General features: G+C 57.2%; 1 protein-coding gene across 1 annotated transcript; it reads right to left on the reverse strand.

Annotated features, from left to right (window-relative positions):
- Positions 1-6,720: 6,720 nt before the first annotated feature.
- Positions 6,721-11,506, reverse strand: LOC135532649 (uncharacterized; the record flags this gene model as incomplete). Its single annotated transcript, XM_064960115.1, has 2 exons — positions 11,423-11,506; positions 6,721-8,937 (listed from the first exon to the last, which is right to left on the reverse strand). Coding segments are annotated over exons 1-2 (2,301 nt in total), but the record flags the coding sequence as incomplete, so codon positions are not given.
- Between the last annotated feature and the right edge of the window lie 577 nt (positions 11,507-12,083).

Raw genomic sequence — 12,083 nt, forward strand, 5'->3', positions numbered from 1 at the left:
CAGGAAGCAGGCTTGACTGCTTTAAAGAGACAGGAAGCAGGCTTGACTGCTTTAAAGATGGGAACAGGAAGCAGGCTTGACTGCTTTAAAGAGACAGGAAGCAGGCTTGACTGCTTTAAAGAGACAGGAAGCAGGCTTGACTGCTTTAAAGAGACAGGAAGCAGGCTTGACTCCTGCTTTAAAGAGACAGGAAGCAGGCTTGACTGCCTTAAAAGACAGGAAGCAGGCCGCCTTAAAGAGACAGGAAGCAGGCCGCCTTAAAGATGGGACAGGAAGCAGGCTTGCCTTAATGAGACAGGAAGCAGGCCGCCTTAAAGAGACAGGAAGCAGGCTTGCCTTAAGAGACAGGAAGCAGGCCGCCTTAATGAGACAGGAAGCAGGCCGCCTTAAAGAGACAGGAAGCAGGCCGCCTTCAAAGAGACAGGAAGCAGGCCGCCTTAATGAGACAGGAAGCAGGCCGCCTTAATGAGACAGGGAAGCAGGCCGCCTTAAAGAGACAGGAAGCAGGCCGCCTTAATGAGACAGGAAGCAGGCCGCCTTAAAGAGACAGGAAGCAGGCCGCATTAAAGAGACAGGAAGCAGGCCGCCTTAAAGAAGACAGGAAGCAGGCCGCCTTAAAGAGACAGGAAGCAGGCCGCCTTAAAGAAACAGGAAGCAGGCCGCCTTAAAGAGACAGGAAGCAGGCCGCCTTAATGAGACAGGAAGCAGGAAGCCTTAAAGAGACAGGAAGCAGGCCGCCTTAAAGAGACAGGACGCAGGCCGCCTTAAAGAGACAGGAAGCAGGCCTCCTTAATGAGACTGGAAGCAGGCCGCCTTAAAGAGACAGGAAGCAGGCCACCTTAAAGAGACAGGAAGCAGGCCTCCTTAATGAGACAGGAAGCAGGCCGCCTTAAAGAGACAGGAAGCAGGCCGCCTTAAAGAGACAGGAAGCAGGCCACCTTAAGAGACAGGAAGCAGGCCGCCTTAAAGAGACAGGAAGCAGGCCGCCTTAAAGAGACAGGAAGCAGGCCACCTTAAAGAGACAGGAAGCAGGCCGCCTTAAAGAGACAGGAAGCAGGCCGTCTTAAAGAGACAGGAAGCAGGCCACCTTAAAGAGACAGGAAGCAGGCCGCCTTAAAGAGACAGGAAGCAGCTAGAATTGAATATATTCTGTTGCTGTTTGATTCCACTCCGAGCATCACTTTGTGACATCATACTGAATGACGCTGTATTTGAACCATATGATACTGTATAAAAAAGACCGAATGCAAAACAGAAAGAAGGCATTTTGTTGAGCAGGAAAAGGATTAAGTAGCAGCTAGCTGGTCAGGCTTAGGGATGGAAGTAGAGAGTGACGCTGGAGCCCGAGATGTCTACTTCACTAAACATCATATCAGCTTCCAAACTCCACACAGTTGATATGACAATGACTCTATATACAGCTGATAATGGTTCTGAATGAGAGAGATGACTGGTATATTCCAGAATGTCTGAGTTCATCACAACATACTCTGGTAAAGTGTGAAATACCTTGAAAAAGGAAATGTATTGAAGTAGATACTGGAGCAGATGAAATTGATAGTGTCTTTGTTCATCATATTGAATATAGTCATTGTCCTCTATGTATTCTGCAGTATTTGACAAGAAATAAGCTTGAGGAGTCGCCCTGATGGGAAGGACCCACCCCGAGACAGTTCAACTCCTGTCTCTCTTCACAGTCACCCTGATGGGAAGGCCCCACCCCGACACAGTTCAACTCCTGTCTCTCTTCACAGTCGCCCTGATGGGAAGGCCCCACCCCAACACAGTTCCACTCCTGTCTCTTCACAGTCACCCTGATGGGAAGGCCCCACCCCGACACAGTTCAACTCCTGTCTCTCTTCACAGTCACCCTGATGGGAAGGCCCCACCCAGACACAGTTCAACTCCTGTCTCTTCACAGTCACCCTGATGGGAAGGCCCCACCCCGACACAGTTCAACTCCTGTCTCTCTTCACTTTCACCCTGATGGGAAGGCCCCACCCCGACACAGTTCAACTCCTGTCTCTCTTCACAGTCACCCTGATGGGAAGGCCCCACCCAGACACAGTTCAACTCCTGTCTCTTCACAGTCACCCTGATGGGAAGGCCCTACTCCGAAACAGTTCCACTCCTGTCTCTCTTCACAGTCACCCTGATGGGAAGGCCCCACCCCGACACAGTTCAACTCCTGTCTCTCTTCACAGTCACCCTGATGGGAAGGCCCCACCCGACACAGTTCAACTCCTGTCTCTCTTCACAGTCGCCCTGATGGGAAGGCCCCACCCCGATACAGTTCCACTCCTGTCTCTCTTCACAGTCACCCTGATGGGAAGGCCCCACCCCGACACAGTTCAACTCCTGTCTCTCTTCACAGTCGCTCTGATGGGAAGGCCCCACCCAGACACAGTTCAACTCCTGTCTCTCTTCACAGTCACCCTGATGGGAAGGCCCCACCCCGATACAGTTCAACTCCTGTCTCTCTTCACAGTCACCCTGATGGGAAGGCCCCACCCGATACAGTTCAACTCCTGTCTCTCTTCACAGTCACCCTGATGGGAAGGCCCCACTCCGAAACAGTTCAACTCCTGTCTCTCTTCAGTCACTCTGATTCACAGTTCAACTCCTGTCTCTCTTCACAGTCACCCTGATGGGAAGGCCCCACCCCGACACAGTTCCAACTCCTGTCTCTCTTCACAGTCACCCTGATGGGAAGGCCCCACCCCGATACAGTTCAACTCCTGTCTCTCTTCACAGTCACCCTGATGGGAAGGCCCCACCCCGACAGTTCAACTCCTGTCTCTCTTCACAGTCACCCTGATGGGAAGGCCCCACCCCGACACAGTTCAACTCCTGTCTCTCTTCACAGTCACCCTGATGGGAAGGCCCCACCACCCGATACAGTTCCACTCCTGTCTCTCTTCACAGTCACCCTGATGGGAAGGCCCCACCCCGACACAGTTCAACTCCTGTCTCTCTTCACAGTCGCCCTGATGGGAAGGCCCCACCCCGAGACAGTTCAACTCCTGTCTCTCTTCACAGTCACCCTGATGGGAAGGCCCCAGTCCCCGACACAGTTCAACTCCTGTCTCTCTTCACAGTCACCCTGATGGGAAGGCCCCACTCCGACACAGTTCAACTCCTGTCTCTATTCACAGTCACCTTGATGGGAAGGCCTCACCCCGAAACAGTTCAACTCCTGTCTCTCTTCACAGTCGTCCTGATGGGAAGGCCCTACTCCGAAACAGTTCAACTCCTGTCTCTCTTCACAGTCACCCTGATGGGAAGGCCCCACCCCGACACAGTTCAACTCCTGTCTCTCTTCACAGTCACCCTGATGGGAAGGCCCCACCCTGATACAGTTCAACTCCTGTCTCTTCACAGTCACCCTGATGGGAAGGCCCCACCCAGACACAGTTCAACTCCTGTCTCTCTTCACAGTCACCCTGATGGGAAGGCCCCACCCCGACACAGTTCAACTCCTGTCTCTCTTCACAGTCACCCTGATGGGAAGGCCCCACCCAGATACAGTTCAACTCCTGTCTCTCTTCACAGTCACCCTGATGGGAAGGCCCCACCCAGACACAGTTCAACTCCTGTCTCTCTTCACAGTCACCCTGATGGGAAGGCCCCACCCAGACAGTTCAGTTCAACTCCTGTCTCTCTTCACAGTCACCCTGATGGAAGGCCCCACCCAGACACAGTTCAACTCCTGTCTCTCTTCACAGTCACCCTGATGGGAAGGCCCCACCCAGACACAGTTCAACTCCTGTCTCTCTTCACAGTCACCCTGATGGGAAGGCCCCACCCACAGTTCCAACTCCTGTCTCTCTTAGTCACCCTGATTCAACTCCTGTCTCTCTTCACAGTCACCCTGATGGGAAGGACCCACCCAGACACAGTTCAACTCCTGTCTCTCTTCACAGTCACCCTGATGGGAAGGCCCCACCCAGACACAGTTCAACTCCTGTCTCTCTTCACAGTCACCCTGATGGGAAGGCCCCACCCAGACACAGTTCAACTCCTGTCTCTCTTCACAGTCACCCTGATGGGAAGGCCCCACCCCGACACAGTTCAACTCCTGTCTCTCTTCACAGTCACCCTGATGGGAAGGACCCACCCAGACACAATTCAACTCCTGTCTCTCTTCACAGTCACCCTGATGGGAAGGACCCACCCAGACACAGTTCAACTCCTGTCTCTCTTCACAGTCACCCTGATGGGAAGGCCCCACCCAGACACAGTTCAACTCCTGTCTCTCTTCACAGTCACCCTGATGGGAGGCCCCAGGTTCAACTTCACAGTCACCTTGATGGGAAGGACACAGTTCAACTCCTGTCTCTCTTCACAGTCACCCTGATGGGAAGGCCCCACCCCGACACAGTTCAACTCCTGTCTCTCTTCACAGTCACCCTGATGGGAAGGCCCCACCCCGACACAGTTCAACTCCTGTCTCTCTTCACAGTCACCCTGATGGGAAGGCCCCACCCAGACACAGTTCAACTCCTGTCTCTCTTCACAGTCACCCTGATGGGAAGGCCCCACCCCGATACAGTTCAACTCCTGTCTCTCTTCACAGTCACCCTGATGGGAAGGCCCCACCCCGACACAGTTCAACTCCTGTCTCTCTTCACAGTCACCCTGATGGGAAGGCCCCACCCAGACACAGTTCAACTCCTGTCTCTCTTCACAGTCACCCTGATGGGAAGGCCCCACCCCGACACAGTTCAACTCCTGTCTCTCTTCAGTCACCCTGGTGGGAAGGACTTGAAGCAGGACTCCTGTCATATTCTTCACAGTCACCTGATGGGAAGGCCCCACCCAGACACAGTTCAAATACTTTCAAGTTTGTGTTAATGTGAAAGGAATGTCTCTCTTATTGATGGGAACATAACACATTAGATCTGGTAAAACATAATACAAAGAAAAAAACAACCGTTCTACTTGTTTTTCACCATCATCTTTGAAAAGCACCCAGACACAGAAAGGCCATAATGTACTCCTGTCTTTTCACAGTCACCCATGCCCCACCCCGACACAGTTCAATTTTCTTCAATAGATGGCAGAAATGTATGTGCAACTCCTGTCTCTTCACAGTCACCCTGTCTAGACTGATCCAATGAACCATTGTCACCCTGATGGGAAGGCCCCACCCTGATTAAAATGTTGTCACCCTAAAGGCCCTGCCCAAATGTGCCTAAATGGTTTACTAATACTGTTTTCACAGTCACCCTGATTCACCCCGAACTGTTCAACTCTCCTCAAAGTCACCCTGATGGGAAGGCCCATGGTATTCTTTTCACCCTGATAAGGCCCCACTGAAAAGTTCAACTGTCTCTCTTAGTTAGATTAACAAGAATTCAAGCTTTCTGCCCCAATATCAGATCCTGTCTCTATGTCCTGAAGGAAATGTTCTTGTTACAGTCAATGCTAATCACAGTCACCCTGATGGGAAGGCCTACGTTCAACTCCTGTCTCTCTTCACAGTCACCCTGATGGAAGGGACACCGAACTCCTGTCTCTTCACAGTCACCCTGTGGGAACAGCCAGTCCTGTCTCTCTTCACAGTCGCCCTGATGGGAATGCTGGAACTCTCTTAAGTTGAATAGATGTTCAACTCCTGTCTCTCTTCACAGTGATGGGAAAATGGCACACTGTCTCTCTTCACAGTCACCCTGATCCTTTAACCATCATTTACATCTATAGTACCCTGATACCTCACCGACACAGTTAAATGTTCACAGTCACCCTGATGCGGGGCCTTCAACTCCTGTCTCTCTTCACAGTCACCCTGGGAGGCCCCACCCCGACACAGTTCAACTCCTGTTCTGCACGGTCACCCTGATGGGTGGCCCCAGTGGCTGGGTTCAACTCCTGTCTCTCTTGTCACCCTGATGCGGAAGGGGCTGTCTCTTCACAGTCACCCTGATGGAAGGTGATACAGTTCAACTCCTGTCTCTTCACAGTCACCCTGATGGGTTGCAGTTCAACTCCTGCGGATGGGGCTGGGTGGATGGGAAGGGGTGGCTGGGGGTTGTCAGATGGGAAGGGGCTGAGTGGGTGGGTTAATGTGAAAGGAATGTATTAGAACATGGGGGTTGCAGGCGGAAGGGGCATAATACAAAGAAAAAAACAACCGTTCTATTGTTTTTGTACCATCATCTTGGAAGGGGCAAGTGAGTGGCCATAATGCTATTTTTCCAGCGGAAGGGGCTTTCAATTTTGGCCAATAGATGGGAAATGTATGTGCAAAGTTGCAGACTGATCCAATGAACCATTGCATTGCTGATTAAAATGTTGTATAAAGACTGCCCAAATGTGCCTAAATGGCTACATTTTCAAGTTCATAACTGTGCAACTCTCCTCAAACAATAGCATGGTATTCTTTCACTGTAATAGCTACTGAAAATTGGACAGTGTAGTTAGATTAACAAGAATTCAAGCTTTCTGCCAATATCAGATATGTCTAGTCCTGGGAAATGTTCTTGAGTGGGGTGGGGTCAACCGTCCTGGAAGTTCACAGCCAGTCCGTCAGAGCGGAAGGGGCTGAGTGGGTGGGTGCCAATATGATATGGGGGGTCCGTGGAAGGGACACCGAAGAGGTTAACAGAGCGGCAGTGAGAGAATGCTGGCTTAAGTTGAATAGATGTTGAATGTTGTGGGGTGGCTGATTCTAACAGTCAGTCCTTTAACCATCATTTACATCTATATACTGTACCTCACCGTCATAAATGTTGGCGGCGGGGCCTTGCAGTGCACTTCCCTGACTAGGTTCCGGGCCGGGGTGGCCGAGTGGCTTGGGGTTGCAGAGCGGAAGGGGCTGGGTGGGTGGGGTGGCTGGGGGTTGCAGGGTGGAAGGGGCTGAGTGGCCGGGGTGGCGTTGTGGCTGGGGGTTGCAGGGCGGAAGGGGCTGAGTGGGTGGGGTGGCTGGGGGTTGCAGAGTGGAAGGGGCTGAGTGGGTGGGGGGGGGTGGCTGGGGTTGCAGAGTGGAAGGGGCTGGTGGGTGGGGTGGGGTGGCTGGGGGTTGCAGAGTGGAAGGGGCTGTGGTGGGTGGGGTGGCTGGTGGCTAGGGAGCTGGGGGCTGGCTGGGGGTTGGCTGGGGGTTGCGGAAGGGGCTGAGTGGGTGGGTGGGTTGTGGCTGGGGGTTGCAGGTGGAAGGGGCTGAGTGGGTGGGGTGTGGAAGGGGCTGAGGTGGGTGGGGCTGGGTGGCTGGGGGTTGCTGGGTGGCTGAGGGCTGGGTGGCGGAAGGGGCTGGTGGGTGGGGTGGGTGGCTGGGGGTTGCAGAGTGGAAGGGGCTGGTGAGTGGGGTGGCCAGTGGCTGGGGGTTGCAGAGCGGAAGGGGCTGAGTGGGTGGGGTGGCAGTGGCTGGGGGTTGCAGATGTGGAAGGGGCTGGGTGGGGTGGGGTGGCTGGGGGTTGCAGAGTGGAAGGGGCTGAGTGGTGGGGTGGGGTGGCTGGGGGTTGCAGAGTGGAAGGGGCTGAGTGGGTGGGGTGGCTGGGGTTGCAGAGTGGAAGGGGCTGAGTGGGTGGGGTGGCAGTGGCTGGGGGTTGCAGAGTGGAAGGGGCTGAGTGGGTGGGGTGGCTGGGGGTTGCAGAGTGGAAGGGGGCTGAGTGGGTGGGGTGGCTGGGTGGCTGGGGTTGCAGGTGGAAGGGGCTGAGTGGGTGGGGTGGCCGAGTGGCTGGGATTGCAGGTGGAAGGGGCTGAGTGGGTGGGTGGGGTGGCTGGGGGTTGCAGAGCGGAAGGGGCTGAGTGGGTGGGTGGGGTGGCCAGTGGCTGGGGGTTGCAGAGCGGAAGGGGCTGAGTGGGTGGGGTGGCCGAGTGGCTGGGGGTTGCAGAGAGGAAGGGGCTGAGTGGGTGGGGTGGGGTGGCTGGGGGTTGCAGAGTGGAAGGGGCTGAGTGGGTGGGGTGGGGTGGCTGGGGGTTGCAGAGTGGAAGGGGCTGGTGGGTGGGGTGGCTGGGGGTTGCAGAGTGGAAGGGGCTGAGTGGGTGGGGTGGCGAGTGGCTGGGGGTTGCAGAGTGGAAGGGGCTGGGTGGGTGGGGTGGCCGAGTGGCTGGGGGTTGCAGAGTGGAAGGGGCTGGGTGGGTGGGGTGGCCAGTGGCTGGGGGTTGCAGAGTGGAAGGGGCTGAGTGGGTGGGGTGGCGAGTGGCTGGGGGTTGCAAAGTGGAAGGGGCTGAGTGGGTGGGGGGGGGCAGTGGCTGGGGATTGCAGGTGGAAGGGGCTGAGTGGGTTGGGGGGGCCGAGTGGCTGGGGGTTGCAGAGCGGAAGGGGCTGAGTGGGTGGGGTGGCTGGGGGTTGCAGGGCGGAAGGGGCTGAGTGGGTGGGGTGGCCGAGTGGCTGGGGGTTGCAGAGCGGAAGGGGCTGAGTGGGTGGGGTGGCCGAGTGGCTGGGGGTTGCAGAGTGGAAGGGGCTGAGTGGGTGGGGTGGCTGGGGGTTGCAGAGCGGAAGGGGCTGAGTGGGTGGGGTGGCTGGGTGGCTGGGGGTTGCAGGCGGAAGGGGCTGAGTGGGTGGGGTGGCTGGGTGGCTGGGGGCTGGGGGTTGCAGAGCGGAAGGGGCTGAGTGGGTTGGGGGGCTGGGTGGCTGGGGGTTGCAGAGTGGAAGGGGCTGAGTGGGTTGGGGGGCTGGATGGCTGGGGGTTGCAGAGCGGAAGGGGCTGAGTGGGTTGGGGGGCTGGATGGCTGGGGGTTGCAGAGCAGAAGGGGGTGAGTGGTTAGGGGGGCTGGGTGGCTGGGAGCAGCCGGGGTGGCCGGGTGACTGGATGGTTGGAGGGGCTGGGAGCAGCCGGGGTGGCCGGGTGGCTGGATGGTTGGGGGGGCTGGGAGCAGCCGGGGTGGCCGGGTGACTTGGGGGACTCGGTGGCTCAGGGGCTGGGTGCCTGGGAGCAGCCAGGGTGGCCGGGTGGCTGGGTGGCTAGGGGGCTGGGTGGCTAGGGGGCTGGGTGGCTAGGGGGCTGGGTGGCTAGGGGCTGGGTGGCTAGGGGGCTGGGTGGCTGGGGGGCTGGGTGGCTGAGGGGCTGGGTGGCTGGGGGCTGAGGGGGCTGGGTGGCTGGGGGGCTGGGTGGCTAGGGGGCTGGGTGGCTAGGGGGCTGAGGGGCTAGGTGGCTGGGGGCTGGGTGGCTAGGGGGCTGGGTGGCTGGGGTCTGGGTGGCTGGGGGCTGGGTGGCTGGGGGCTGGGTGGCTAGGGGGCTGGGTGGCTAGGGGGCTGAGGGGCTAGGTGGCTGGGGGGCTGGGTGGCTAGGGGGCTGGGTGGCTGGGGGCTGGGTGGCTATGGGGCTGGGTGGCTGGGGGCTGGGTGGCTAGGGGGCTGGGTGGCTATGGGGCTGGGTGGCTGGGGGCTGGGTGGCTAGGGGGCTGGGTGGCTGGGGGGCTGGGTGGCTATGGGGCTGGGTGGCTGGGGGCTGGGTGGCTAGGGGGCTGGGTGGCTATGGGGATGGGTGGCTGGGGGCTGGGTGGCTAGGGGGCTGGGTGGCTATGGGGATGGGTGGCTGGGGGCTGGGTGGCTAGGGGGCTGAGGGGCTGGGGGCTGGGTGGCTGGGGGCTGGGTGGCTGGGGGCTGGGGGCTGAGGGGCTGGGGGCTGAGGGGCTGGGTGGCTGGGGGCTGAGGGGCTGGGGGCTGAGGGGCTGGGTGGCTGGGGGGCTGGGTGGCTATGGGGCTGGGTGGCTGGGGGGCTGGGTGGCTAGGGGGCTGGGTGGCTATGGGGATGGGTGGCTGGGGGGCTGGGTGGCTAGGGGGCTGGGTGGCTATGGGGATGGGTGGCTGGGGGGCTGGGTGGCTGGGGGCTGGGTGGCTGGGGGCTGGGTGGCTGGGGGCTGGGGGCTGAGGGGCTGGGGGCTGGGGGCTGGGGGGCTGAGGGGCTGGGTGGCTGGGGGGCTGAGGGGCTGGGGGCTGAGGGGCTGGGTGGCTGGGGGCTGGGTGGCTGGGGGCTGAGGTGAGAGGATATAACACGTCCCTGACACCTTGGTGAAAGAAGAGGTCTTTTGAAGCATATTGTTCTGACCGGCTCTTGACCGACCCAATAACAGTTTAATTGTTCTGACCGGCTCCTGACCGACTGGCTCAATAACAATTTCATTGTCTTGCCAAGACAGGAAGGAGCTAGCTAGCATTACCCTAACCATGAAAGGGACCAGTGTTGTTTAAAACCTCCATCAGGAGCTGTTAACAGACTAGTAAAACACACCAACACAGTAAACCATAGGAGATCTGGGATGGCAGGGAGGCGTTTGGTCAGTCAAGCCAAGTTATTAAACAGTTCGTAGTTGAAATGCCATGTTAAGCTACTACATGTATTGTACTATTAATAAAGCTAGTTTATATATTGAATATTCAGCACCCCCCACCCATCAACTCAGAAGAACATAGGAAAAATAATAAACTCATAACACTGCAACTAAACATGCAGTAGTTTTCACCTTCAGGGGATGCTGATCCAAAGCCTGTATCAATATTATAAGACCATCTCTGGCTGAAACTGCCTGGCTAGCCTAGGCTCCAATCCCCCTGAAGTAGCCTAGGCTCCAATCCCCCTGAAGTAGCCTAAGCTCCAATCCCCATGAAGTAGCCTTGGCTCCAATCCCCCTGAAGTAGCCTAGGCTCCAATCCCCCTGAAGTAGCCTAGGCTCCAATCCCCCTGAAGTAGCCTTGGCTCCAATCCCCCTGAAGTAGCCTAGGCTCCAATCCCCCTGAAGTAGCCTATGCTCCAATCCCCCTGAAGTAGCCTAGGCTCCAATCCCCCTGAAGTAGCCTAGGCTCCAATCCCCCTGAAGTAGCCTAGGCTCCAATCCCCCTGAAGTAGCCTAGGCTCCAATCCCCCTGAAGTAGCCTAGGCTCCAATCCCCATGAAGTAGCCTAGGCTCCAATCCCCAGAGCAGAGGGCTCCAGTCCCCAAGAGCAGAGGGCTCCAGTCCCCAAGAGCAGAGGGCTCCAGTCCCCAAGAGCAGAGGACTCCAGTCCCCAAGAGCAGAGGGCTCCAGTCCCCAAGAGCAGAGGACTCCAGTCCCCAAGAGCAGAGGGCTCCAGTCCCCAAGAGCAGAGGGCTCCAGTCCCCAAGAGCAGAGGACTCCAGTCCCCCAAGAGCAGAGGGCTCCAGTCCCCCAAAACAGAGAGCTCCAGTCCCCCAGAGCAGGGGGCTCAAGTCCCCCAGAGCAGAGGGCTTAAATACCCCTGAAGTAGCCTAGGACCTGCTGTCCTCTTCACCTCTCTCTCAGTCATCTGGCCTGCACTTGAACTCTGTTAAACTTTGTTCCACCCCTCCAGCCCTACAGCCCTCTAACCCTGAAGCCCTCTACCCCTCCTCAATAAAGTATTTATCAGCAAAGTTAGTGCTAGTGGGAGCTGCCTCCTGTAGGGGTGGGAGGGCCAGGAGACCAGAGGTGACAGAAGGTAACAGGGAGGGGCAGTTCCTCCTACTGCTCTGTATTCAAGTACCATGGTCTTGTAGTGGAGTGTGTGGAGGAGCGGAGTGATATGGGAGGACTTGGGAAGGTTGAACACCAGGTGGGCTGCAAGCATGCTAGATAAGTTGCAGGGGTTTGATAGCACAAGTAGTGAGCTCAGCCAACAGCTGGTTGCAGTAGTCCAGACGGGAGATGACAAGTGCCTGGATTAGGACCTGCACCACTTCCTGTGTGATGTAAGGTCGTACACTACGGTTGTAGAGCATGAACCTGCAGGAGTGAGTCACTGCTTTGATGTTTGCAGAGAACGACAGGGTGTTGTCCAGGGTCACGCCAAGGTTCTTTGCACTCTGGGAGGGGGACACCGTGGAGTTGTCAACCCGTGATGGAGAGGGCTTGGAGCGGGCAGGCCGAGGTTGAGCTTGAAGTGATGGACTGACATCCAAGCTAAGATATCTGACAGGCATGCAGAGATGCGTGTCGCCACCTGGGTGTCAGAAGGGGGAAGGAGATAGATAGATCCAACGTAGGCACCATAGAGAACAAGCAGTACCTAGCACCAAGGCAAGCAGTACCTAGCACCAAGGCAAGCAGTACCTAGCACCAAGGCAAGCAGTACCTAGCACCAAGGCAAGCAGTACCTATGCACCAAGGCAAGCAGTACCTAGCACTAAGGCAAGCAGTACCGATGC

The sequence above is a fragment of the Oncorhynchus masou genome, unplaced genomic scaffold (assembly GCF_036934945.1).
Source record: "Oncorhynchus masou masou isolate Uvic2021 unplaced genomic scaffold, UVic_Omas_1.1 unplaced_scaffold_1968, whole genome shotgun sequence".
NCBI lineage: Eukaryota > Metazoa > Chordata > Actinopteri > Salmoniformes > Salmonidae > Oncorhynchus > Oncorhynchus masou.